The sequence below is a fragment of the Esox lucius genome, chromosome 12 (genome assembly GCF_011004845.1).
Source record: "Esox lucius isolate fEsoLuc1 chromosome 12, fEsoLuc1.pri, whole genome shotgun sequence".
Taxonomy (NCBI): Eukaryota; Metazoa; Chordata; class Actinopteri; order Esociformes; family Esocidae; genus Esox; species Esox lucius.
Window position 1 is genome coordinate 35,711,701 of NC_047580.1, and position 24,997 is coordinate 35,736,697.

Consider the following 24,997-nt stretch of genomic DNA (forward strand, 5'->3'; position numbering starts at 1 on the left):
GTAACGTGGGACCACAGCAAGCTCAGTCTCTCCTCTTAGAATGCTGTCAACTGCTCAGTGGCCCCGCCCCCTGCTGGCCCCGCCCCCTGCCGGGGCCTTGTGTGTTCTGTGTCCGTTCCCCAGGTCATGTGTTTGACACTGCTGGTTGTGTTGCCAAGTTGGGGTGGGGGTCAGTTTGGCACATTGTGACCAGGTTCCCCTTAAGGGGGGGGGTTGACAAAACAACACTCTCCACACACACACACACACACACACACACACACAAAGCTCTCCGTCCGTCCCAATTTTTCTTGAGCAGAAGGTTACAATTCTCTCTTGTCCTCTTTCTTTCTACCTTTCTTCAAGTCCTCTCTCTCTCTCTCTCTCTCTCTCTCTCTCTCTCTCTCTCTCTCTCTCTCTCTCTCTCCCTCTCTCCCCCTCTCTCTCTGCCCTTCTCATGTGGGGGGGTTGTGTTTTCTTATAAGCCATCACCGTAACAGTATTATTCCCTCCATCCCCGTCCCCGTCTCTCTCTCTGGTTCTTTCCATCTTCTTTCTGTCGCTCTGCCTTTTTCTCTCTCTTCCAGAATGTTCTGTCTGTGCTGGGGCAGAGGGTGTCTATGCATTACAGTGACCCAAAACCTCGTGCCAATGAAGACTGGCTCTGCAATAAGGTATGGCTACTGTGATGGGAATTTGAATTCTGAAAGTTACTTAATTAAATACAAAAGGAAAAGACTTTCTAATGAATTGTTTCTTCTCAGTTTAAGTCTGCTATTCATTTTGTTTGGCTCAAATTGAACCCAACAGTTTGGGTTGTGTGGTACTGACCAGCCGTGTGTGTGTTTCCACAGTGTGGGGTGTGTGGTACTGACCAGCCGTGTGTGTGTTTCCACAGTGTGGGGTGTGTGGTACTGACCAGCCGTGTGTGTGTTTCCACAGTGTGGGGTGTGTGGTACTGACCAGCCGTGTGTGTGTTTCCACAGTGTTGGGTGTGTGGTACTGACCAGCCGTGTGTGTGTTTCAACAGTGTGGGGTGTGTGGTACTGACTGTGTGTGGTGTGTTTCAACAGTGTGGGGTGTGTGGTACTGACTGTGTGTGGTGTGTTTCAACAGTGTGGGGTGTGTGGTACTGACCGTGTGTGGTGGGTGTTTCAACAGTGTGGGGTTCAGAACTTCAAGAGGAGGGAGAAGTGCTTCAAGTGTAGCGTTCCTAAATCAGGTGAGCTTTAACCCTGTAATGAAACATAATGATCTACACTATATGTCCAAATCAGGTAAAGGTGATATAGAGACCTTTACCCCTGTGATGAATGATTGACAGTCTCTTCTGTGGTTCACTGGGATCTCCAGAGGCTGAGCTGAAACTGCCCCAGCTGAGAGAGCTGCCCCTGGGGCATCAGAAGGACGGTGCTCAGGGCCTGTTGCCCCTCCCTGCAGTCTACCAGCCTGTTGTTGCCTCCTCCACATCCCTGGGCGACCCTGGGGTCGGGGTCATTAACACACAACAGGCGGAGGTTGCCAACGACAGTAAGTCTGACCCTAACCTAACCATGAACCTAACCTAATCATAACCTTCAACTAACCATGACCTTCAACTAACCATGACCCTCAACTAACCATGACCCTCAACTAACCATGACCTTCAACTAACCATGAGCCTCACCGAACCATGACCTTCACCTAACCAAGACCCTCAACTAACCAAGACCCTCAACTAACCAAGACCTTCAACTAACAATAATCTTCAGCTAACCATGACCTTCACTTAACCGTGACCCTTACCTAAGCATGACCCTAACCTAAACATGACTCTCCACTAACCGAGGAGACTTGGCTTTACAATGGGGGAGGAGACTTGGCTTTACAATGGGGGAGGAGTCTTGGCTTTACAATGGGGGAGGAGACTTGGCTTTAGGGATTTACGAACTTAAACGAGATAAGTGCATTAAACCAAGATTATAATAGAGACCGTATAAACTGACATAATTTCCCTTCTCTCCAATTCTCTCCATCTATTCTCTCTCATTCTCCATCATTATCTCCATTTCTCTCCATCTATTTTCTCTCCATCTATTCTCTCCATTTCTCTCCGTCTATTCTCTCTCTTTCTCCATCATTCTCTCCATTTCTCTCCATCTATTCTCTCTTTCTCCATCATTTCTCTCCATTTGTCTCCATCTATTCTCTCCATCCATTCTCTCCCTTTCCCAGCTCTGATTCTGAGGAACCTGGGCCCACATACCTCAGTGGACTCCATCTTGTCTGCTCTGGCTCCGTTCGCCAGCCTGTCTCCTTCCAACGTTCGGCTGATCAAAGACAAACAGACTCAGCTGAACCGGGGCTTTGCGTTCCTTCAGCTGTCTACCATTGTGGTGAGAGACACTCACACAACAGTACAGGACTCGTTGGTTTGCCTCAGTACTCCAACACATTGGACTTGAAATTAATTTGATTTGGTATTTGTATCCATTAACCATGGACCGTGTAGGAATACAGACTTTTATACAACTTCTCTCCATTTCAGGAAACCAAAAGTAATTTGGAAAAATTACCAATCTTAATAATAAAGTTGTCTCTATTAGTACTTGGTTTCAAAACCTTTGCCTTCGATGAAGTTAATAAACATCACCAGACAGTGGGTTTCTTCCCTGGTGATGCTCTACCAGGTTGTACTGCAGCCATCTTCACTTCCTGTTCATTTCACTTCCTGTTACATGTCCGGTTAAATGTTTGCTTTCTGTGTGCGTGTGCGTGTTGCAGGAAGCGTCCCAGCTCCTCCAGATTCTGCAGGCATTACAACCGTCTCTCTCGATAGATGGGAAGGCCATCGCAGTGGAGTTTGCCAAGGGATCCAAGAGGTACAGACACCAGAAACACACAGAAATTCAACACTACTGTTGTTTGCTCCTTTTTAAGGCCGGGTGTCTCTGTAAAGCACTTTGTGACAACTGCTGTTGTAAAAAGGGCTTTATAAATACATCTGGTTGATTGACCAACAACCAGACACACAAGTCTGCCACTGAACTGCTGTGCGCCTGCAGGGCTTCTAAAGGAGGAGACAGATCTGGGAGCAGATATCCCTGCACACGCGCTGATCCTCATGTGTGGTCCAGATATAATCACTGTGCTTAAATGTGTATGTATAGTAGTGAGACCACTGTCAAACAGAATGCCCCACCCGCTCCCAGGGACGTGTTTCTGACGGACGGGGGCAGAGTGAGTGCCGCCACGGTCGCCAGTACCGCCATCGCCGCAGCTCAGTGGGCCGTTACCCAGGTGACCGTTATAATAACATTCAGTCTCATACACACCTTTGTTTTTCATGTAGACCATCATGGCTTTACAAGCTTGTGTGGAAGCGTTGGCTAGAGGGTTTTTGTCTTGTTAAATCCTTAGCAGAACAGTATAGTCTTTTAGGCCGCTGGGGGACAGTAGGGTTCTTTAGGCCGCTGGGGGACAGTACGGTTCTTTAGGCCTCTGGGGGACAGTAGGGTTCTTTAGGCCTCTGGGGGACAGTAGGGTTCTTTAGGCCTCTGGGGGACAGTAGGGTTCTTTAGGCCTCTGGGGGACAGTAGGGTTCTTTAGGCCGCTGGGGGACAGTAGGGTTCTTTAGGCCGCTGGGGGACAGTAGGGTTCTTTAGGCCGCTGGGGGACAGTAGGGTTCTTTAGGCCTCTGGGGGACAGTACGGTTCTTTAGGCCGCTGGGGGACAATAGGGTTCTTTAGGCCGCTGGGGGACAATAGGGTTCTTTAGGCCGCTGGGGGACAGTACGGTTCTTTAGGCCGCTGGGGGACAGTAGAGTTCTTTAGGACGCTGGGGGACAGTACGGTTCTTTAGGACGCTGGGGGACAGTAGGGTTCTTTAGGACGCTGGGGGACAGTAGGGTTCTTTAGGACGCTGGGGGACAGTAGGGTTCTTTAGGCCGCTGGGGGACAGTACGGTTCTTTAGGACGCTGGGGGACAGTACAGTTCTTTAGGCTGCTGGGGGACAGTAGGGTTCTTTAGGCCGCTGGGGGACAGTACGGTTCTTTAGGACGCTGGGGGACAGTACTGTTCTTTAGGCTGCTGGGGGACAGTATGGTGCTTTAGGATGCTGGGGGACAGTACGGTTCTTTAGGACGCTGGGGGACAGTACAGTGCTTTAGGATGCTGGGGGACAGTACGGTGCTTTAGGATGCTGGGGGACAGTACGGTGCTTTAGGATGCTGGGGGACAGTACGGTGCTTTAGGATGCTGGGGGACAGTATGGTGCTTTAGGATGCTGGGGGACAGTATGGTGCTTTAGGATGCTGGGGGACAGTATGGTCCTTTGGGACGCTGGGGCAGTACGGTCCTTTAGGACCCTGGGAGGCAGTATGGTCCTTTAGGATCCTGGGGTACAGGTACGGTCCTTTTGGACCCTGGAGCAGTACGGTCCTTTAGTGTGCATGTTGTTTCAGTGGCTTCTCTTCTGTTTCACTGTTAACACGTCCAGACAGCCCAATCCTCTGCTTCACAGCAGCAGGGTGTGGATGTGGAGCTGTACCAGCAGGGGGCAGCAGTCACACTGGGAATCTATGGAGGTCAGGACAACCAGGACTTCACTGTGGGAACCGAGGGCCCGGCCTTCAAAGCCCAGACAGGGGGAACGGGTACTGTCCTACCCAGCCCCGGTGCTGGCCTGATGGGGGCATACACAGGAACAGCAGTTGGTGAGTTGTTGGATAGAGGGTGTTAGAAAAAGTTAGAGGAGGAAGGAAAGATAGATCTGAAACAGATGACGTTAACCCTAATCCTCTCTCTGTGTCTGTGCGCGTGTGTGTCTGTGCGCGTGTGTGTGTGTGTGTGTGTGAGTGCAGCAGTCTCATCTCAGACCGCCTTTTCTGCCATGGACGGTGTGCAGATCTGTCACGGTCAGTCACAGACTCCACTTATCACCACGGCAACAAAGCAGGCCAATCAGGTAATATCTTTTAAACCTATTGATTGTCCAGAGTGACACTGTGATACAGGGGTCTTTAATGATACACCTGGCAGTTGCAGGGTCCAGCGCTAACTTTTTTTCTCTGAAATCTACTGGCCCGAACTGAATTGAAATAAACAAAACAATACTATTGTATTTTACAGATATATAGTATGTAAATATCATATCATCACAGATTTGCATGTGACATGAGAGCTGATACAAGCCTTTGCTGTTTACATAGATATGATGCAACGCACATCATTACTTTTTAATAAATGGTTATCAAAATATTAGCAACTATAAATATCATTATCATCTTTTCATGAAGATGCTTGGTCAGATTTGCATGTGACAAAAGCATGAAAATAAAAGATAATTTAGTTAATATATTTATGGTAATAAAAATATGGTGCAATACAGTACTTGCACTAGTTGCTTGAATGGTTTCTCCCTCTTCACAACATGACAGGCGTTCATAATGAGTTTTTCAGTTTGGCTTCGCGTCACCTCATCCTGAGCAGGCAGACGTTCATTGGTGCAGCCGCAGGGTTGTCAGCAGCCCGTTTGGCCGTAACACACGCCACATGCTGTGGGGACTACAGAGGTTTTCCGTAGTTGTTCGTTCCCTTGAAAAACAACCCTGCCTGGTCGGTTTTGGTCGGGTGCGCACAATATGAACGGCAGGACGTGTTCCTTGCCATTATCGTTTTTCGTGTCATGGAACCTGTTCTTTCCATGAAAAAAATCTGCGCATTCGCTTTGCCTCGTTCAATACCATGTTTGGGTCCTGCTCTAGAATGTACTATGAACTATGACTGGTCAAAACAGACGAGCCATCTACTATTATTGGTCAAAAGACAACACCGGTCCTGTACCACACTGCTAGGGGAGGAGAAGCTGTACAGACGCATTTTAATGTGGGAACAAATCGAAGCAGGAAGAGTGACAAAGATGACAAGCAAACGTTTTAACACTATACAATTAATCTAAATGGGGAAATTGAGCACTGACCCGACATTAGGTCTCACTGGCCCGACATTAGGTCTCACTGGCCCGACATTAGGTCTCACTGGCCCAGAGGACAGAGGAGAAACTCAGCTTCATTTATGTCTCTTCCCCCCTCTCTTTTCTCTTCTCCCCCCCCCCCCATGTCCTCTCTCTCTTCCTCTCTCTTCTCCTCTCATGCTCTCCTACCCCCTTCTCTTCCCCCTCTCCCCTCCTCCTGAACCAGGTTGAGATAGTGGGTAAGCCCCAGCCAGCCACCCCCTCCCATCCAGCTACCCCAGGCACTCCCCACGAGTACCAACAATACCGTAAGCCTGCCTGTCTGCCTGCCTGTCTGTATGTCTGTCTGTCTGCCTGTCTGTCTGTGAGTCTGTCTGTCTTTCTGTCTGTCCCTACCAGATACTCTTACCGTTTTCAGGTCATCTTTGTTTCACTTGTGGGTTTTGCTGTCTGTGTGTGTTTTGGTGCCTGTGTGTGTTTTGGTGTGTGTGTGTGTTGTGTTTTGGTGCCTGTGTGTTCATTGTGTGTGTTTCTTTGTGTTCGGGGTGTGTGTAGCTGTTCCGGACGTGTCCACTTACCAGTATGAGGAGAGTTCTGGGTTCTACTACGACCCTTTAACTGGACTCTACTACGACCCAAACTCACAGGTAACACACGTTCTTCCTCACAAAATAAACAGAGAACACCATGACATTAGTACGTTTCTGGGTGTGTACTGCTTATTTCATCCCAAAGCAGCTCCATCAGGTCTGGACCTTGATCGGGGGGGTCAGTAAGCAGGTCTGGACATTGATCAGGAGGGGTCAGTAAGCAGGTCTGGACCTTGATCAGGGGGGGTTAGTAAGCAGGTCTGGACATTGATCAGGAGGGGTCAGTAAGCAGGTCTGGACCTTGATCGGGGGGGTCAGTAAGCTGGTCTGGACATTGATCAGGAGGGGTTAGTAAGCTGGTTTGTAAAATTCGTAAATGCATTACTTGTCTCCCCTCCAGTATTACTACAACCCAGTGACTCTCCAGTATATGTATTGGGAGGGGGAGAAGCAGACATACGTCCCAGCTCCCGCCCAATCAACTGCTGAATCTGCCGTTGCCCCCGGTGACAACGCCACCCCCTCTGACACACCTCCTGCTGCCCCCGGAGGAAAGGAGAAGAAGGACAAGCCCAAAAACAAGACTGCACAACAGGTAACACACACGCACACTTCTTTCGAACACACACACACTTCATTCAAACACACACACACGCACACTTCATTCAGACACACACACACACACACACACGCATTCATACCCTTGCAAGCATGAACACAAAACCACTGAACGAAGCTACCCAAATTCTCCTCCTGTAACAGCAAATCAAAGAGCTGCACTGTTACATTAATGGCCACCTCCCTGCATCTAGATTCATAGATATCGATATTATCTAGATAGTACTGCCCACCTCCCTGCATCTAGATTCATAGATATCGATATTATCTAGATAGTACTGCCCACCTCCCTGCATCTAGATTCATAGATATCGATATTATCTAGATAGTACTGCCCACCTCCCTGCATCTAGATTCATAGATATCGATATTATCTAGATAGAACTGCCCACCTCCCTGCATCTAGATTCATAGATATCGATATTATCTAGATAGAACTGCCCATCTCCCTGCATCTAGATTCATGGATAGAACTGCCCACCTCCCTGCATACTAACTAGTCAGTAGTTAGTATACTGTACCCATATGGTCACCCATATTCTGTCGCCATATGTTGTCTTATGTTACATTCTGGTTATTTAAATGTATTTAGTGATTAAAGGTGATTCTGATGCATTTTTACATATGTGTTTGTGTGTGTGTGTGTGTGTTGTCAGATAGCGAAAGACATGGAGCGCTGGGCTAAGAGTCTGAACCGACAGAAGGAGAATGTTCGCTCTCTCTCGTCCTCTTCCCCTTCCTCCTCCACGACCCCTGTGGCTTCGCTGGCTCCTCCCCCGGGTTATGCCAGGACACCTGGACACGGACGCTTTGATGACCGCAGAGAGTCTGCCAGCGCAGACGCTGGATATGCCGTCCTGGAGAAAAAGGTATTACACGCACCTAACAACTTTTGTTAAACCTAACCTTTACCTAACCCTTACCTAAACCTCAACAATCTAACCTTTCATGCCTAACCTTAACCTAACCCTAACTCTTAAACCCAACCCTTAATGCCTGAACTTAACCCTTAGAATTCAGATGAAGCTTCTAGTTGAACTGAGGACGGAACAATATCTTCCTTGTTTTACTGTCGTAGTGAGAACCTTTGGTCCTTGCCAATTAACCTTCAGAAAAGGAACTCCCACATGGCTCTAAGTGTTTTCTCCTGTGTGTCCTGTAGGGGGCGTTGTCTGAAAGACCTCAGATCCTCCTGGACCAGCTTAGACACACAGATCACAGAGAGGTAAGTCCCCTCCTCCCTCACACCATGGTACTCCTTACGTCTCTCCTCCTCCCTCACACTGTGGTACTCCCTATACCTACTTCCCCTCTTTTCTTCCGTTATTTCTGCACAACCCCTGATTTTCTTTCTCCCCTCTTTTTGTCTGTAGCGCTCTCCTCCTCAGGTGCAGGGTTTGGTTCCGGCCTACAGTGGCGAGACTGACAGCGAGGGGGAAGAGGGAGGAGACCGGGATGAGAGGGATGAGAGGTTGACTGACTGGGCTAAGCTGGCCTGTCTGCTCTGTAGAAGACAGTTCCCCAGCAAAGAGGCTTTAATACGACATCAGCAGCTCTCTGAGCTACACAAGGTGCTGATAGCATGCCTACATAACTATAAAGTGACATACCATGCCTACGTAGTGGATTAACACAACTATAAAGTCATGTAGCATGACAAAGCAATGACAAATCATGCCTAAGTAGTAAATTAGCAGGTGTACAAGTTTTGCAGACACTGATTAAGCCTACTCTATGACTAAACTCCACTCAGCTTGTTTTTCTATTGACCTTGATTTATTGTCCTAGACTACACTTATTCTGTGTCTGTGAAACCGGCTCTCAGTGTTCATGTTTTGATGTTATTTTTACTGTAACTTTGTAATAATACTATATTTTGCTGTTTATTTATAGGGGTTTTATGACCTCAATATAGGGGGCTCAACGAGTCTCCAATCATTTTAGTGTAACTTGAGAGTTCCAATACCACAACCCTTTAGTTATCAGTTTAATCCCTGACCTCAGTTTAATCCATGACCTCAGTTTAATCCCTGACCTCAGTTTAATCCCTGACCTCCAGCCCAGAGAAGCAGGTTATTAGATCAGCATTTGATAAACTGACACGTTTCTGGGTGGATTAAGAAACCAAACTTGGTACATTCATAATTTTTGTCCAGTAAAACTGCAAATACATTTAAAATCGATTAGGTTTAATTTATCGCAAGCTCTTTTGGTCAGTCTGGTTTCTGGCTCATCAGTTGGAACAACATGACCTTTAATCTTAACACCCCCCTCAGCAAAACTTGGAGCAGAGGAGGTGTCAACAGGAGGCGGGGGAGAAGAGGGACCAAGGAGGGCTGTCCAATGAGCCACCAGATCCAAAGAAGAAAAGGTTCAGCCCTCTGTAAGCTTTGCTGTCTCAAACAGACACACACACAAACACACACATGTGAATGCATTAGCACCAGTCAAACAGCACCAGTCATAACAGATGTAATAGCACCAGACATAACAGGTGTAATAGCACCAGTCATAACAGGTCTAGAAGCATCAGTCATAAAAGGTGTAATAGAACCAGACATAACAGGTATAAGCGGACCAGACATAACAGGTGTAGGAGCCACAGTCATAACAGGTGTAGGAGCCGCAGTCATAACAGGTGTGGGAGCCGCAGTCATAACAGGTGTGGGAGCCGCAGTCATAACAGGTGTGGGAGCCGCAGTCATAACAGGTGTGGGAGCCGCAGTCATAACAGGTGTGGGAGCCGCAGTCATAACAGGTGTGGGAGCCGCAGTCATAACAGGTGTGGGAGCCGCAGTCATAACAGGTGTGGGAGCCGCAGTCATAACAGGTGTGGGAGCCGCAGTCATAACAGGTGTGGGAGCCGCAGTCATAACAGGTGTGGGAGCACCAGTCATAACAGGTGTGGGAGCACCAGTCATAACAGGTGTGGGAGCACCAGTCATAACAGGTGTGGGAGCACCAGTCATAACAGGTGTGGGAGCACCAGTCATAACAGGTGTGGGAGCACCAGTCATAACAGGTGTGGGAGCACCAGTCATAACAGGTGTGGGAGCACCAGTCATAACAGGTGTGGGAGCACCAGTCATAACAGGTGTGGGAGCACCAGTCATAACAGGTGTGGGAGCACCAGTCATAACAGGTGTGGGAGCACCAGTCATAACAGGTGTGGGAGCACCAGTCATAACAGGTGTGGGAGCACCAGTCATAACAGGTGTGGGAGCACCAGTCATAACAGGTGTGGGAGCACCAGTCATAACAGGTGTGGGAGCACCAGTCATAACAGGTGTGGGAGCACCAGTCATAACAGGTGTGGGAGCACCAGTCATAACTGGTGTAATAGACCCACACATAACTGGTGTAATAGACCCACACATAACTGGTGTAATAGACCCACACATAACTGGTGTAATAGACCCACACATAACTGGTGTAATAGACCCACACATAACTGGTGTAATAGACCCACACATAACTGGTGTAATAGACCCACACATAACAGGTTTAAGCGGACAAGACAACAGGTGTGGGAGCACCAGTGATAACAGGTATAATATCACCAGATATAACAGTTGTAGAAGCACCAGTCATAACAGGTGTAATAGCACCAGATATAACCGGTGTAATAGCACCAGACACAACAGGAGTCTAGAGGAGAATCCCAGGGCAATTCTCTCTGTTTATAGCTGTTATTAGAATTCAATTCAAAAGCTTGAGTTCTGAGGTTTTAACAAACGGATCAAGATTATGTGGCCCAACTTTCAGATAGTTTTACCTTAGTGTTGCTAAAAACACAGAAATGTTTTTTTCTCTCACCCTTGGGGAAAATACTCCCTTGATAAACCTCAGTGGTTTCTCACAAGGATTTGAGCCACCTGCAGAATGACCTTGCATTCTGTGATTAAACAGTCTGTGAATGTCACTGTCCATTTGACTGTAAATGGTTAATGGTTGAACAGGCCAAATTAGAAACAATGGAAATCAAAATGTTACATATTGGCCTGTGTAGTTGTCTGTTGCTAGAACTATTCATATTGATGATAAAAAGTATCCATGCCTTTAATATAATTTATACGGAACCCCAAAACTTGTAAAATAGCTAAACACACATCCCTGTCTTTCCATCCCTCTGTCTTTCCATCCCTCTGTCTTTCCATCCCTCTCTAGTGATGGTACTCAGGGAGCCAGGATGCTGCAGGGAGGGATGAAGAAAGGACTGTTGCTACACAACCTACAAGTGGACTGATGTCCGACCTCTAACCCAGCACCACATATTACAACCCAGCACCACATATAACAACCCAGCACCACATATTACAACCCAGCTCAACATATTACAACCCAGCTCAACATATTACAACCCAGCTCAACATATAACAAACCAGCTCAACATATTACAACCCAGCTCAACATATTACAGCGCAGCACAGCATACTACAGCGCAGCACAGCATACTACAACTCAACACAGCATACTGCAACTCAATACAACCTATTACAACACAGCACAGCATTTTACATCATAGCATTGAAACAACACTCTTTGACTAGCTATTTCCTTAATGGCGTCCTTTCCCCGTAATGGAATTCCTTAGGCCTGAGCCCTTGTCTAAAGTAGTACACTACGTAGGGAATAGAGTGCCATTTGTGAGGCAGCCTCCTTCACTGCTACAGAGATCTACTAGAAAAGACATTGTGTTGGAGTGAATGGAGGGAGGCAGCAAGACCTGGTTACCAAGGACAACTACTCAACTCTGATCTCGACACTGGAGGTCGCACATTTGACCCATTACTGGGGCTGCAGGATGATCCGAGACATCAGCGCTATAGGATGACGTAGGACCACTGCTATAGGAGGATAAAGAATCAACTCTATAGGACAATTTAGGAACAGTTGGGTGGTACAATATAGGATCAACGCTCTAGGACAATATAGAATTGCTGCTATATGATCAACATCACAGAACGATATAGGATTAACACCATAGGATCGATGATGTAGAATTGACGATATAGGAGATCAGTCGTCACCCACGGTAGCCAGTCACAGATAATAGAGAAATAGGTTTTAGCATCACTAAAGAAAACGTCTATGCACCACATTGATTTTACAGTGAGTGATTAGGACGTGTCTTAAAGGGCACCCCCAATGGACGTGTCTTAACACTAGAATCGCCAAATGCCTATGCCAATTGGCATTTTAGTTTGTAATTAAAATAAACCTGCCATTTTGAAAGCTACACTCCCCCATGACTTTTCCTGAATAAGTCATATATTTCATTATGTTGTCAGAATTCTAAACTGACTAACGGAAAACTTTTAAGACTATTTACCTGTTTTTTTATCCCACAACAGCCCGTGGTACTTAGCGTTGGTACCCAGGCAGCCGCTTATGGTACCCAGGCAGCCGCTAATGGTACCCAGGCAGCCGCTAATGGTACCCAGGCGCTAATCACCCCTCACTGAATGAATGACGTCAATGGATGAATGGGCGATACTCCCAGATGAAAGATAGAGACTTGGCTGAATTTGAATTAAGTTACAAATTAAATACAAGATTTCCATGACCATTCAACAAATGATCTAGGCTGTTTTTGAAACATAATACAAATGATTATACACTTTCGACAATTCAGCATCAACTCGGTGGCCCCACTAGAAACCCTGGGAGAGTCCTGCAAAGACACTCTGTTTGACCTTGTCTTTTTCTATCTTATAACTTATTCATGTCACCTATAGACAAACCGTATATGCCAATCATCTAGGAGACTAGAGATATTAATTGGCCTTGAAATCCACTAGATAGCCCCACTAGAAACCCAGGGAGAGACCTGCCAATACGTGCCATTCGCATAGCCTATTCATTTGGAGAAATGGACTCCTCGGTTTTTCGATATATTTTTCATGTCACCTATAGACAATTCATGTCACCTATAGATTGGCTGTGTAATTTTCACTTTGTAAATTTTCACCTAATAAATGGATGAAAATACTGTAGCCTGTGTTCTTAGAAATAATCGTTCTTTGTATTATTTTCTTAATAATTTGTTTTCATATGATAAACCCTGCATTACAAACACATTCTTGAATTCTTCAAATTCATTAGCCATTTTAAACAATCAAATTCTGTAATTCATCATTTCTTTTTACATAGTTTGATGAAGACCCGGTAGATGAACTGATGCTCTGTCTGGATGGTGACGCGGCCGAGGAGAACGTCCATGCTAATAGGGACGATTCGTATGCTCTGGTGGATCCCAGGGGTCTGAAAGGCTTGGCGGTTCTAGTGTTAAAGGGTAACCCCTAATCGTGCCCTATTCCCTGCTCCACCATTGACCAGGATCCATAACAGTGTAATGAATAGGGTGCAATTTGGGATGGAAACCAAGTGTCGGATTTGTTGTATTTTTTGTGGCAGATTTTAAATTGAGCACTTTTATAAACCCGGTAGAAATGTGAAGGGAAACGATTGCCTCTTCTGGCCCCCTGATGAATGTGTGTTGCTAACACTATACACTATAAAGTAGTCCTGTGACTCTGATGTGTGTAAAAACTATGACATTTGATTACTTCAAAGTGTAATTCTGTATTTGTTTCTGGATAAAAAAATAGATGATGTTTTGAAGTATTGACTCATGTCTCTACCATTATTTCTATGGTCAGGTGTGGCTCAGAGAAAATTTATAAATTCCAAAACTCCAAATCACTGTGATCTTTACATCCTAAACCCATTCAACACTCATTACAGGAAACTTAACATCCTGAACTCCTTCAACACTCATCATTGTGATCTTTTTACACCTTGACCCCCTTCAACACTCATCACTGTCACACTTACTTTCTAACCCCCTTCATCACTGTGAGCTTTACTTTCTGACCCCCTTCATCACTGTGACCTTTACATCCTGACCCCCTTCGTCAATGTGCACCTTTACGTCCTATCACCCTCTAAACACTGATCACTGTGACCTTTACGTTCTGACCCCCTTCATCACTGTGACCTTTACGTTCTGACCCCCTTCATCACTGTGAGCTTTACGTTCTGACCCCCTTCATCACTGTGACCTTTACATCCTGACCCCCTTCGTCAATGTGCACCTTTACGTCCTATCACCCTCTAAACACTGATCACTGTGACCTTTACGTTCTGACCCCCTTCATCACTGTGACCTTTACGTTCTGACCCCCTTCATCACTGTGAGCTTTACGTTCTGACCCCCTTCATCACTGTGACCTTTACATCCTGACCCCCTTCGTCAATGTGCACCTTTACGTCCTATCACCCTCTAAACACTGATCACTGTGACCTATACGTTCTGACCCCCTTCATCACTGTGACCTTTACATCCTGACCCCCTTCGTCAATGTGCACCTTTACGTCCTATCACCCTCTAAACACTGATCACTGTGACCTATACGTTCTGACCCCCTTCATCACTGTGACCTTTACGTTCTGACCCCCTTCAACAGTCTTTACTCTGACCTTCATATCCTGACCCCCTTCATCAGTCATCACTATGACCTTTACATCCTGACCCCCTTCATCACTGTGACCTATAAATCTTGACCCCCTTCAACAGTCTTTACTCTGACCTTCATATCCTGACCCCCTTCATCAGTCATCACTGTGACCTTTACATCCTGACCTACTGCACACATCACTGTGGCCTGTACACATTGGTTAATTGGCCCTCCTGTCACACTCAAACTAGACTCAACTAATGTATAAGTCACTTGTAGGTAAATGCCCTCTCTAACTTAGCTCAATACTTAACATCTGCTACTCTGATAGTAACCTGCGCACCTAAAGATATATCACTCCGGTTACTCCAAAAGCCGTTTCTTCCATTGGTCGATACTCATTTCAGTTTGTTGCTGCCAGTGACTGGAAGTTGCAAAAGACACTAAGGCTTTACAATCTCATCTAATTTTACACTACTGATATACAACTCTGGACCTCCGGGCCAGTTCCACTCCCATTTTTCCATTTCAACCCCCTAATCAGGGATGTATTTAGACCTGGGACAGCAGGTCTGTCAGGTAATGATGAGGTAGAACAGAAAACCAGCAGGCTGGACCTCGTAGCGTAAGACATGAATAACCCTGCTTTACACATCAATTTTTTTAATAAGAGTTGATATCAGACAACTGGACTTGCTGAATCCTGCTTATGTATCCCACTGTATTTTAATGTTTATTTGTATTCATGCATATTTCTGTCTTACATTATGTTTTCTTGTAGACCGTCTTGTTTTGCATTTAAATTTGCCCAGGGTTGCCCAGGTAATCCTCAAAAATGACACTTGGTTCTCTAGTGACCTTGGTAGTTACCTGGTAAAATAAAGGTTTTATGAAAAATAAAAAACATTACACTGAAAATGAAAATGGGAGGTAAAACAAAAGGTTTTGTTATTTTCTAAATATTTTGTTCAAAACAAATTATTGAGTCCCAGACTGCATCTTTAACTGCAGTCTGCAACCCATTATACCAATCCTTAATTGAGGTTTGCAAATGCATACTGCATGTTTTTCAGGAATGGAAATATGTTTGACTTTTAAAATGTATTCTGTATTTATTTACATAATATCTATCCAGGCATGCCATGTAGCCCTTACAATTACACAACACGGAGTACATATAAAATACTGCAATAGAGTAGGGCTAGAAACATATTAAACGTAAAACTGTTGGTGTGTTCTGTTCTGGAGCTGAGTGACTGCACCAACACAGAGTACTTCTACATCACCGTTAACTTGTGGTTGTATCACTGTTGCATTTCCAAAACAGGGTTTGCACAAGGTGTGGTTTGGAAAAGAGGAATTACATTGTGTAAAACATTTAGAATTTCTCAGAGGAAAAAAAATGCAATTCGCCTATTGCTGATACGGTTGATATTTTTTTATGACATTCTTAGGGAGGACAAAATATAATCATATAACTCATTTGTAAGGAACTTTCTGGAACTTTCCCACAAGACGAACAAAGAAGTTGCCAAAAAGATAGCTTCGGTCGCCTCTGACGTCACATTTTGGCTGCTCCGCCCCGAGGCTGCTGGGGTTGTTTCCATGGAAACAGAAACACGCCGTGTTTGCGGACTTGCCTGTCAGTCTTTGGTAGGTGCTGATTTGATTTAAAACGTTGCCGGTGGATAACAACTGGCTAGTTAATTAACATCACATTGCGGTGTAATGGTAGTTATTTTTGGTTTGGTCTTCAAGACTCAACTCAGAATGTTACTGTAACGTGCTAACATCACGTTAAGGTAATAAAAGTCTCTCGGGTACAGTTCTGTACAGATCAGCGTTTTCCATTTCGTTCTGGCAAAGTAAAACATTTCATGACTTTCATTTACTTGGAGCACTCCATACATTGAATGAATTATGCCTCAATTGAATAGCATTGAATTTAATATTATTTTAGAATATATGTGTTTTCTAGTTCATTATCCAGGAGGGAAGTTCATTATTCCCAAGCCCACAGAGTAGACGGAGTGCTGAGAATGTCGGAGATGGAGGACGGCGAAGTGGCACTTTCGGAAGGAGAAGAGACCGTGAATGAAGGTGGAGGAGAAGGTGTAGAGGAGAATATGACAGAGAAAGAGGACACGGTAGCTACATTTACATTGAGTAGTTTACATGGTAGCTACATTTACATTGAGTAATTTACATGGTAGCTACATTTACATTGAGTAGTTTTAATTGTTTATTTTTGACCAACAGAAGTAACATAATCTACATTAGAAAAATGTTGACTGCTGATTGGTTGTGGGCCAGGTTGTCGCTGCTGATTGGTTCTTGGCTGGGTTGTCAGAATTGGCTTGATTAATTAATTAATTTGTTAATTCATTGATGGTAAGCTGAGTGTATTGATGTGTCCTTTTTCAGATGGAACCATGCCCTCTGACCCAGGACATGATAACCCAGGGTCTGTCCATGCTGTGTCACACAGGAAGTGGCCTGGCACACGCTTTTGTCAAGCTGGAACTCAAAGACAAGTGAGTTAAACAGTGGAGGACACACAAAACTGAAAAGTCCCGAATCATCCACCCTCCTTTATTTTTTAGCCCAGAACTTCTGGTTGTATAGAAGACAACCTAAACCGTCTATCTTATCCTGTTTGTCCTTGTTTCTCCTTCTTACATCTTTATTTCTGCCCGTCCTCAAACCCTCCCCGTCCTCCCCAGACGGCTGACAGACATCGCCCTGGTTCGCTCGTTTGTCCACGTGCGTTTTCTGGACGTCTCATCCAACCATCTCTCTGACCTCTCACCACTGGCTGCCCTCGCACAACTGCTTTGGCTAAAAGTAAGCAGCCAAATCCCGCTCTCCTGTGGGTATTACGCCCTCTATATTCATCACAGCACTTCAGTGTTACCGTATCCAGTCCAGGAGTGACAAAGGTCTGCATTGCAGAGGATTTTCCAGACGAGGATTCTTCCTTCTGAAATGACGTTGTAGCACAATTCAACCAGATAAAATATCAAAATGTTATTTCTTCCTCTGTCCCCTTTCTCCGTCACAACTCCTCTCTCTTCCTTTCTCCTCCCTCTCTCTTTCTGTCTCCTCCCTCTCTCTTCCTGTCTACTCCCTCTCTCTTCCTGTCTCCTCCCTCTCTCTTCCTGTCTCCTCCCTCTTTCCCAGTGTGACGGTAACAAGGTGCCCGGGTTCAAAGGACAGCCTCTGGGGCAGCTGATGCACCTACAATGGCTGAGTCTGGCCCTGAATCACCTCAAAGACCTGGAGGGACTAGAAGGTGTTGGCCTGGAGAGCCTCAACCTCACTGGTCAGTCTGGGAGGGGCCACCTACTGCGTAGCCTCTTAAACCAGGCCTGGCTTGTCGCTAGGCCCGGGGAATGCCTGTAGGATTTTTATTGCAAAGGGAGTGGGATTATTATTATTTTTTTCAGTAACGTCCCAAAACACATTAACCCAAACAAAATCATTGCTTGGGCTAACACCTCAAAACACGTTAACCCAATCAAATGAATTGCTTGTGAGGGGCTTATACAGTGGCGTGTGCTCACGAGAACGATGCCTTCACTGAAACAGTAACCAGCTAAAAGATGGCATTCCTCAAAATATTTTGCAAAAAATAGATGAACAGAAAACGTAGCATAGAACCACAGTGTGGACCTCATCCACTGCCATTCCAGTTAGACGGCTGCTGAATGATGGCATTTGAATCCAGTTTTGCAATTTCTTCTTGCCAACAAAGGTTTCAAGGTTACCAAAAACTATAGTGTAATGCCCTTTAGCAGCTTGAAGTTTGTGGCGTGTAGTATGCCGCAACTTTTTTGAATAGGCACGTTACACCAAGCAGGCCAGACAATATTGGAGGTATGGCCTCGCGAGACTACCAACTGTGTGGTCCCCAGAAAAATCTGTTTAGGGATGAAGTCATCTTCAACCTTCATATCCACCTTAATACCATACAGTGAAAAGCCGCTCTTTGATTTTATGTTATGTCTACTAAATTAAATTAGTCTACTAAATTAAACAGAGGGAAGAAGTATCATTCTGGGTGAGGGTGAGATGTGTCGTTGCTGGTTAATGGTTTTCAGTGGGTTTCTGTGTCTTATTGCTAGGTATCATCATTCAGAAACAGTATGTGTGCTGTTGCTAGGCTACTGGTATTCAGAGGGTCTCTGGGTGTGTGGTTTCTAGGGAACCATATTAAGAGGGTCTCTGGGTGTATAGTTTCTAGGGAACCTTATTCAGAGGGTCTCTGGGTGTGTGGTTTTTAGGGAACTGTATTCAGAGGGTCTCTGGGTGTGTGGTTTTTAGGGAACTGTATTCAGAGGGTCTCTGGGTGTGTGGTTTTTAGGGAACTGTATTCAGAGGGTCTCTGGGTGTGTGATTTTTAGGGAACTGTATTCAGAGGGTCTTTGGGTGTGTGGTTTTTAGGGAACTGTATTCAGAGGGTCTTTGGGTGTGTGGTTTCTAGGGAACTGTATTCAGAGGGTCCCTGGGTGTGTGGTTTCTAGGGAACTGTTCAAAGGGTCTCTGGGTGTGTGGTTTCTAGGGAACCGTATTCAGAGGGTCTCTGGGCTGCAGTACCACCGACTGACCAACCTGGTGACTTTGGAGCTGAGAGGAAATAAACTGGAGACCACCGACGGCATCCACCTTCCCAACCTCCGACAACTATACCTGGTAACCTCTGACCTCTCTGTCTTAACTGTGACATTTGCCCAACTTCCAATGACTATATCTGGTAACCTCGAACCTCTGAGCTCTGTCATAACCGTTACATCTGGCCAAATTTCAATGACTATACCTGGTAATCTCTAACCCCTAAACATTCAACCCTAACATACAGTTTGGTCTGGGAATATTTGGACACTGACACAAATTAACACAATCATAAATAACATTTTCATTTTTTATACTTTGTCAAGAATCCTTTGCAGGCAATGACTGCTTGAAGTCTGGAACGCATGGACATCACCAAACACTGGGTTTCCTCCTTTGTGATGCTTTGTCAGGCCTGTACTGTAGCTGTCTTCCGTTGTTGTTTGTTCATGGATCTTTCTGTCTTAAGTTTTGTCTTCAAGTGAAATGCATGCTCGATTGAGTTGAGATCAGGTGATTGACTCAGCCATTGCAGAATATTCCACTTCTTTGCCTTAAAAAACTCCTGGGCTGCTTTTGCAGTATGAAAGGATCCTACAATCAGCCACACCTGTTGTCTTCCATGGACGTCCAGGCCTTTATGTGTTGCAGAGATCACTAGTGTGTTCTTTTTTTCTCAGAATGTACCAAACTGTTGATTTGGCTTCTCCTAATGTTCCTGCTATCTCTCTGATGGATTTATGTTTTTTCCAGCCTAAGGATGGCCTGTTTCACTTGCATTGATAGCTCCTTTGACTGCATGTTGTGGGTTCACAGCAACAGCTTCCAAATGTGAATGCCACACCTGGAATCAACACCTGATCCTTTACCTGCTTAATTAATTAATAAAATATATAGGAATAGCCCACACCTGTCCATGAAACAGTTTTTGAGTCAATTGTCCAATTACTTTCGGTCCCTTGAAAAAGAGGGGGCTTCGTAATTCCTAAACCCTTCCTCCAATTTGGATGTGAATCCACTCACATTAAAGCTGAGAATCTGCACTTTAAGCCCATATTCATTATTTAACTGTAACTTGAATACATTTTGGTACACAGACAAAATACTAAAACTTGTGTCCGTGTCCAATTCTCTCCGAACCTAAGTGTATACCAGTGTTGCCATGTATCCATTAGTCTTTCAGCCATGAAATAAACGTTCAGCATTTCACCTTAAACAGAAACAATCCACCTGATAGTCAACTAAACAATAAATGCTGTGCAAAACACAGTAAAATCTTATAATTAGGCCCTTACTTAAAGTAATATTTTATGGGCACACTTAATGTTTTATACAACCACCCTTCACCTCTAACCCCCTGATTTTTTTACCTTCAACCTCTGACCCTTGTGCAGGCTCAAAATATCATCAAGCACCTTGAGGGTCTAGATAAGCTAGAACGTCTGACCACCCTGCACCTCCGAGACAACCAGCTGACGACTCTAGATGGCATCAGCCCGAACATGAAGTCCCTGCAGTACCTCAACGTTAGGTAACCACCAATACCTAAACATATAACATGAATATAGCCCTGCAGTACCTCAACGTTAGGTAACCACCAATACCTAAACATATAACATGAATATAGCCCTGCAGTACCTCAACGTTAGGTAACCACCAATACCTAAACATATAACATGAATATAGCCCTGCAGTACCTCAACGTTAGGTAACCACCAATACCTAAACATATAACATGAATATAGCACTGCAGTACCTCAAAGTATAGCATTAGGACAGCCCTGCAGTACCTCAACGTTATGGAACCACCAAAACTCCATCTCCCTCCTTCCATTCCTCCATCTCTCCTCCCTCTGTCCATCCCTCCATCTCTCCTCCCTCCATCTCCCTCCTTCCATTCCTCCATCTCTCCTCCCTCCGTCTCTCCTCCATCTATCTCCCTCCTTCCATCCCTCCGTCTCTTCTCCCTCCATCCCTCCGTCTCTCCTCCCTCTGTCCATCCCTCCATCTCTCCTCCCTCCATCTCTCCGACTCTCCTCCCTCCATCTCTCCTCCCTCCATCTCTCCTCCTTCCATCTCTCCGTCTCTTCTCCCTCCATCTCCCTCCGTCCATCTCCTTCCGTCTCTCCTCCCTCCATCTCCTTCCGTCTCTCCTCCCTCTATCTCCTCCATCCATCTCTCCGTCTCTCCTCCCTCCGTCCAGGGGTAACCTGGTGTTTAGCCAGCGAGGCCTACAAAGCCTGGTGGGCGTGTCCAGGTCGTTGCGTGTGCTGGTCCTGATGGAGAACCCTGTGGTGGAGATGGAGGACTACCGTGTGCTGGTCCTGACACACCTGCCACTGCTAGAATGCCTTGATAAGGAACCTGTCTCCCCTGAGGAGAAGACCGAAGCCCATGAGAAACTCCGGGTACTGTGGAAACACCACACACACAGTTTATTTGATTTGAATTTCTCTTGCATTGTCAGATGGCAACCTGCCTTAAGCTTTTCATTGTATGTTGCCATGATGGTATTATGAAACGACTATTCCATTTCATTTACACTCCCACACTGTGACCTGACAGCTGTTCCTTTTGTAGGGGTTTTCTGATGAGGAGGCAGCAGTGACTGAACCCGAAGACAACTGACAGCCAGTCACCTGGTCACACACTCCACCTGGTCACACACTCCACCTGATCACCTAGTCCCTCACTCCACCTGGTCACCTGGTCACACACTCCACCTGATCACCTAGTCCCTCACTCCACCTGGTCACCTGGTCACACACTCCACCTGGTCACCTAGTCCCTCACTCCACCTGGTCACCTAGTCCCTCTCCACCTGGTCACACTCCACCTGATCACCTAATCCCTCATTCCACCTGGTCACACACTCCACCTAGACACCTAGTTACACACTCCTGGTCAGCTGATCACACACTCCATCTGGTCACTTAGTCACTCACTCCCCCTGATCACTGCTGATTTCTACACAGCCAAGCCCAGAGTTTGAGTGTTTGGAGGATGTTTGTTGTGTGGGGATGTGTGTGATCTGTTTAGGACCTGAGTGTGAGCAGTGGTGTGTGGGTGTGTGCTTGTACCTGAGTGTGTGTGTGAATCAGGTTGTATGACAGGGAGTGAGGAACGTGCTGCATGTCTCCTGTAACCATACATTATCTATATCTGTGCTGATCACCATGACTCCTCTGTAAACATACATTATCTCTATCTGTGCTGATCACCATGACTCCTCTGTAAACATTCATTATCTCTATCTGTGCTGATCACCATGACTCCTCTGTAAACATACATTATCTCTATCTGTGCTGATCACCATGACTCCTCTGTAAACATACATTATCTCTCTGTGCTGATCACCATGATTCCTCTGTAAACATACATTATCTCTATCTGTGCTGATCACCATGACTCCTCTGTAAACATACATTATCTCTATATGTGCTGATCACCATGACTCCTCTGTAAACATACATTATCTGTATCTGTGCTGATCACCATGACTCCTCTGTAAACATACATTATCTGTATCTGTGCTGATCACCATGACTCCTCTGTAAACCCTGGGAGCTATAGAGCTAAATGATTCATCGGATGTCACTGTGTTTATAGATGACTACAGATGCTATATTTTCAAAACAATAAAATGTATTTATTTATATGTTTGCCTTTCTATGTGCTAGATTGACAAATGTCCTGGTTTGAAAATCAACAATTTTAAGATCCTCTACCTACTTCTCTGCATATTGAGTACCAATACATTAAGTGTATTGTTTTTATTTTGACTTCTATTAGTACCCCTTTCTTTCGTTTTTGTTGTTATTCTGTTCCTAGTTTATGGATTGGCTTGTTCTCTTCAGGTGGGGTGATAGGTCATTTATCTAAGGCCTCCTATCGGCACACAGAAAGATGTATCTTCACCCCAGTCTGATGTCCTCTGGATCAGGGTTTTCCTTCTCAGTCCTTCTCAGTCTCCCAGTCCCTTCCGCTGAGAAGTGTCTCTTCGACTGCCCAACAAGGGGCTGGAAATCAGCAAATTCCTGAACACAGTGACTGTTCTCGCCTATGTCACATTCCCACCATCGTCCCACAGAAATCCATGGAGCAACAACAAACAAGGTCTATAGAGCAAGATTTGAAATGGTTTGAAATGTTACCAGCGTTCAACGCTAACTGACAGCCAACAGACGCTTTGCCACAGACTGATGCTGCCACCTCCATGCTTCACGGTAGGGATGGTGTTAGTCAGGTGAGGAGTGAATGTAGTGCTTGGCATTCTGGGACACCTGGTTGCTATTGGAGACCAAGGCCCTTCTTGCCTGGTATTGTAGGCTGACTCTGAAATCGCAGACATGCCTATATTGATTGTTATTGCATCAATATCATTCATGAATGAAAGAAAAACGAACGTTGTTGTACCATGAAATTATATTGCGTTGGCAGTGTAAAGATCGCCTTCAGTCTCGCTAGAAATTGTAAAATTCGTCCTACTAGTAAGATAGCCTATCACTGGCTAAAACGGCCCGTGTCAAAATCCATACAGTTCATATGCTGTTTGTGGTGGAAGTGCATTTCATAAGAAACATTGGTCAATTACACAATGCATAATGGTGTCTTGCTAAATATTTAAGCTTCAGGTGAAGTTAATGCGTGACAAAAATATATAATGTTGAGACGCAATACTGGCATACTAGCTTACTATAGCTAGTACATACTTCACCATCATACGCGAAGTACGTATTTTATTATATAGCCTTAATTGCCATTCTTTATCAAGGGTGCCAAGTGCCAGTAGCACACACACCGTGAATATTTAACTATTCTATCACCTGAGGAGTAGGCCAAATGTTTCCTAGACAAAGGAACTGGTGGAGCGTCACCGATTATTTTCAGTTTCCTTGAGTTAGGATGAGTGGGCATATTCACTCCCACACTTCCTCAAAGCCAGTCCAGAGCTCGTTTAGCCTTTCTGGTTCATTTACAGAGACACAACATATTCTAACAGCTAGTAGGCGTAACGTGGTGTCGCCCAGGCTTCATTAATATTTTGTCTGATTCGTTTTCAATTCGATCTAATCACACGGGATAATGTTTTATCTACAATTATGTTCAAGAAAGAGTCTGTACTGGAGAGTATTGCAGCAATAATTAGCTAGAGGCTTATAATATATAATTAATATATTTATATCAATCCAAATTATTTACACATCAATTGAATAGATATCGTCTGTATGTTGGGTTCCAGTTTCCTTCCGGTGGTTTCCAGTGGAGGGAAAATCTGTTTCAACAGACGAAATGTAAATTCAAACTCATATCATTCATTTGTCCTTTCCACAGGTGGTCCTTCAGGGTGGTTCTGCCAGTTGTAATTTCAGTGAAAGAAAGACGTTTGTTGAACACAACCAGCAACTTTTTTGTAGCTTCAACTAAAACCTTGGTTACATTTTACAATTTAATTGTTCCGCACAATCTTGTTGTGATTTCATTTGACTTATGGAGATGGACTGGCCTTAAAGTAAGAATACAATTACCAAAACGTTGGTAGATGTATTTAAACGTTTTTTCCAAGTATGAATTGCATGACACAATTTGAATGACCACGGTTGTACAGGACAAACCAGAATTTTTCCTATAGAAAGTTTCATTTTCTGTTGTAACGCGTTGATTTACGGTGTGAACTAACCAGTAACCGTCCACTGGAAGGCACTCTGTATTGTCTGGCAAAACTATTTCCTCAAGTTGCGCGACTGCGCTTCCTCCAATGACCGGTTACAGTGGGCGTGGTCGGC

The 24,997-nt window shown here is 45.1% G+C and overlaps 2 protein-coding genes across 6 annotated transcripts in view; both read left to right on the top strand.

Moving 5' to 3' along the window:
• Positions 1 to 13,771, top strand: part of LOC105006798 (RNA-binding protein 10) — a 22,773-nt gene extending 9,002 nt beyond the window's left edge. For all 3 annotated transcript variants that reach the window (XM_013136219.4, XM_013136218.4, XM_013136220.4), the window contains exons 7-22: positions 567 to 653; positions 1,141 to 1,201; positions 1,333 to 1,509; positions 2,194 to 2,354; positions 2,743 to 2,840; positions 3,171 to 3,258; positions 4,457 to 4,673; positions 4,821 to 4,924; positions 6,159 to 6,240; positions 6,488 to 6,579; positions 6,923 to 7,117; positions 7,797 to 8,009; positions 8,303 to 8,365; positions 8,514 to 8,711; positions 9,417 to 9,523; positions 11,308 to 13,771. In XM_013136219.4, coding sequence (XP_012991673.3) covers positions 567 to 653; positions 1,141 to 1,201; positions 1,333 to 1,509; positions 2,194 to 2,354; positions 2,743 to 2,840; positions 3,171 to 3,258; positions 4,457 to 4,673; positions 4,821 to 4,924; positions 6,159 to 6,240; positions 6,488 to 6,579; positions 6,923 to 7,117; positions 7,797 to 8,009; positions 8,303 to 8,365; positions 8,514 to 8,711; positions 9,417 to 9,523; positions 11,308 to 11,386 — 2,022 coding nt within the window. In that variant the 3' untranslated portion in view covers positions 11,387 to 13,771. The remainder of the gene's footprint in view (positions 1 to 566; positions 654 to 1,140; positions 1,202 to 1,332; positions 1,510 to 2,193; positions 2,355 to 2,742; positions 2,841 to 3,170; positions 3,259 to 4,456; positions 4,674 to 4,820; positions 4,925 to 6,158; positions 6,241 to 6,487; positions 6,580 to 6,922; positions 7,118 to 7,796; positions 8,010 to 8,302; positions 8,366 to 8,513; positions 8,712 to 9,416; positions 9,524 to 11,307) is intronic.
• A 2,238-nt stretch (positions 13,772 to 16,009) lies between these two features.
• On the top strand, positions 16,010 to 21,875 carry lrrc23 (leucine rich repeat containing 23). 3 transcript variants are annotated; one of them, XM_034296061.1, is made up of 9 exons: positions 16,010 to 16,402; positions 16,561 to 16,747; positions 17,025 to 17,134; positions 17,324 to 17,444; positions 17,781 to 17,922; positions 19,162 to 19,292; positions 20,606 to 20,742; positions 21,415 to 21,619; positions 21,792 to 21,875. In XM_034296061.1, exons 2-9 carry the CDS (start codon positions 16,640 to 16,642, stop codon positions 21,837 to 21,839), a joined length of 1,002 nt encoding a protein of 333 aa, XP_034151952.1. In that variant the 5' UTR covers positions 16,010 to 16,402; positions 16,561 to 16,639; the 3' UTR covers positions 21,840 to 21,875. The 3 variants fall into 3 exon arrangements, with proteins under 3 accessions (XP_034151952.1, XP_034151950.1, XP_034151951.1); XM_034296059.1 differs by having other exon boundaries at positions 16,579 to 16,747; XM_034296060.1 differs by having other exon boundaries at positions 16,010 to 16,253; positions 16,579 to 16,747.
• Positions 21,876 to 24,997: the final 3,122 nt, after the last annotated feature.

What these genes read in the sequence shown, in the direction of transcription:
- lrrc23 (XM_034296061.1), top strand. Translation starts at nt 16,640, where the DNA reads ATGTCGGAGATGGAGGACGGCGAAGTGGCACTTTCGGAAGGAGAAGAG. An exon ending in AAGCTGGAACTCAAAGACAA is followed by an intron (nt 17,135 to 17,323) that starts GTGAGTTAAACA and finishes CGTCCTCCCCAG; the next exon opens with ACGGCTGACAGACATCGCCC. An exon ending in ACCTCCGACAACTATACCTG is followed by an intron (nt 19,293 to 20,605) that starts GTAACCTCTGAC and finishes ACCCTTGTGCAG; the next exon opens with GCTCAAAATATCATCAAGCA.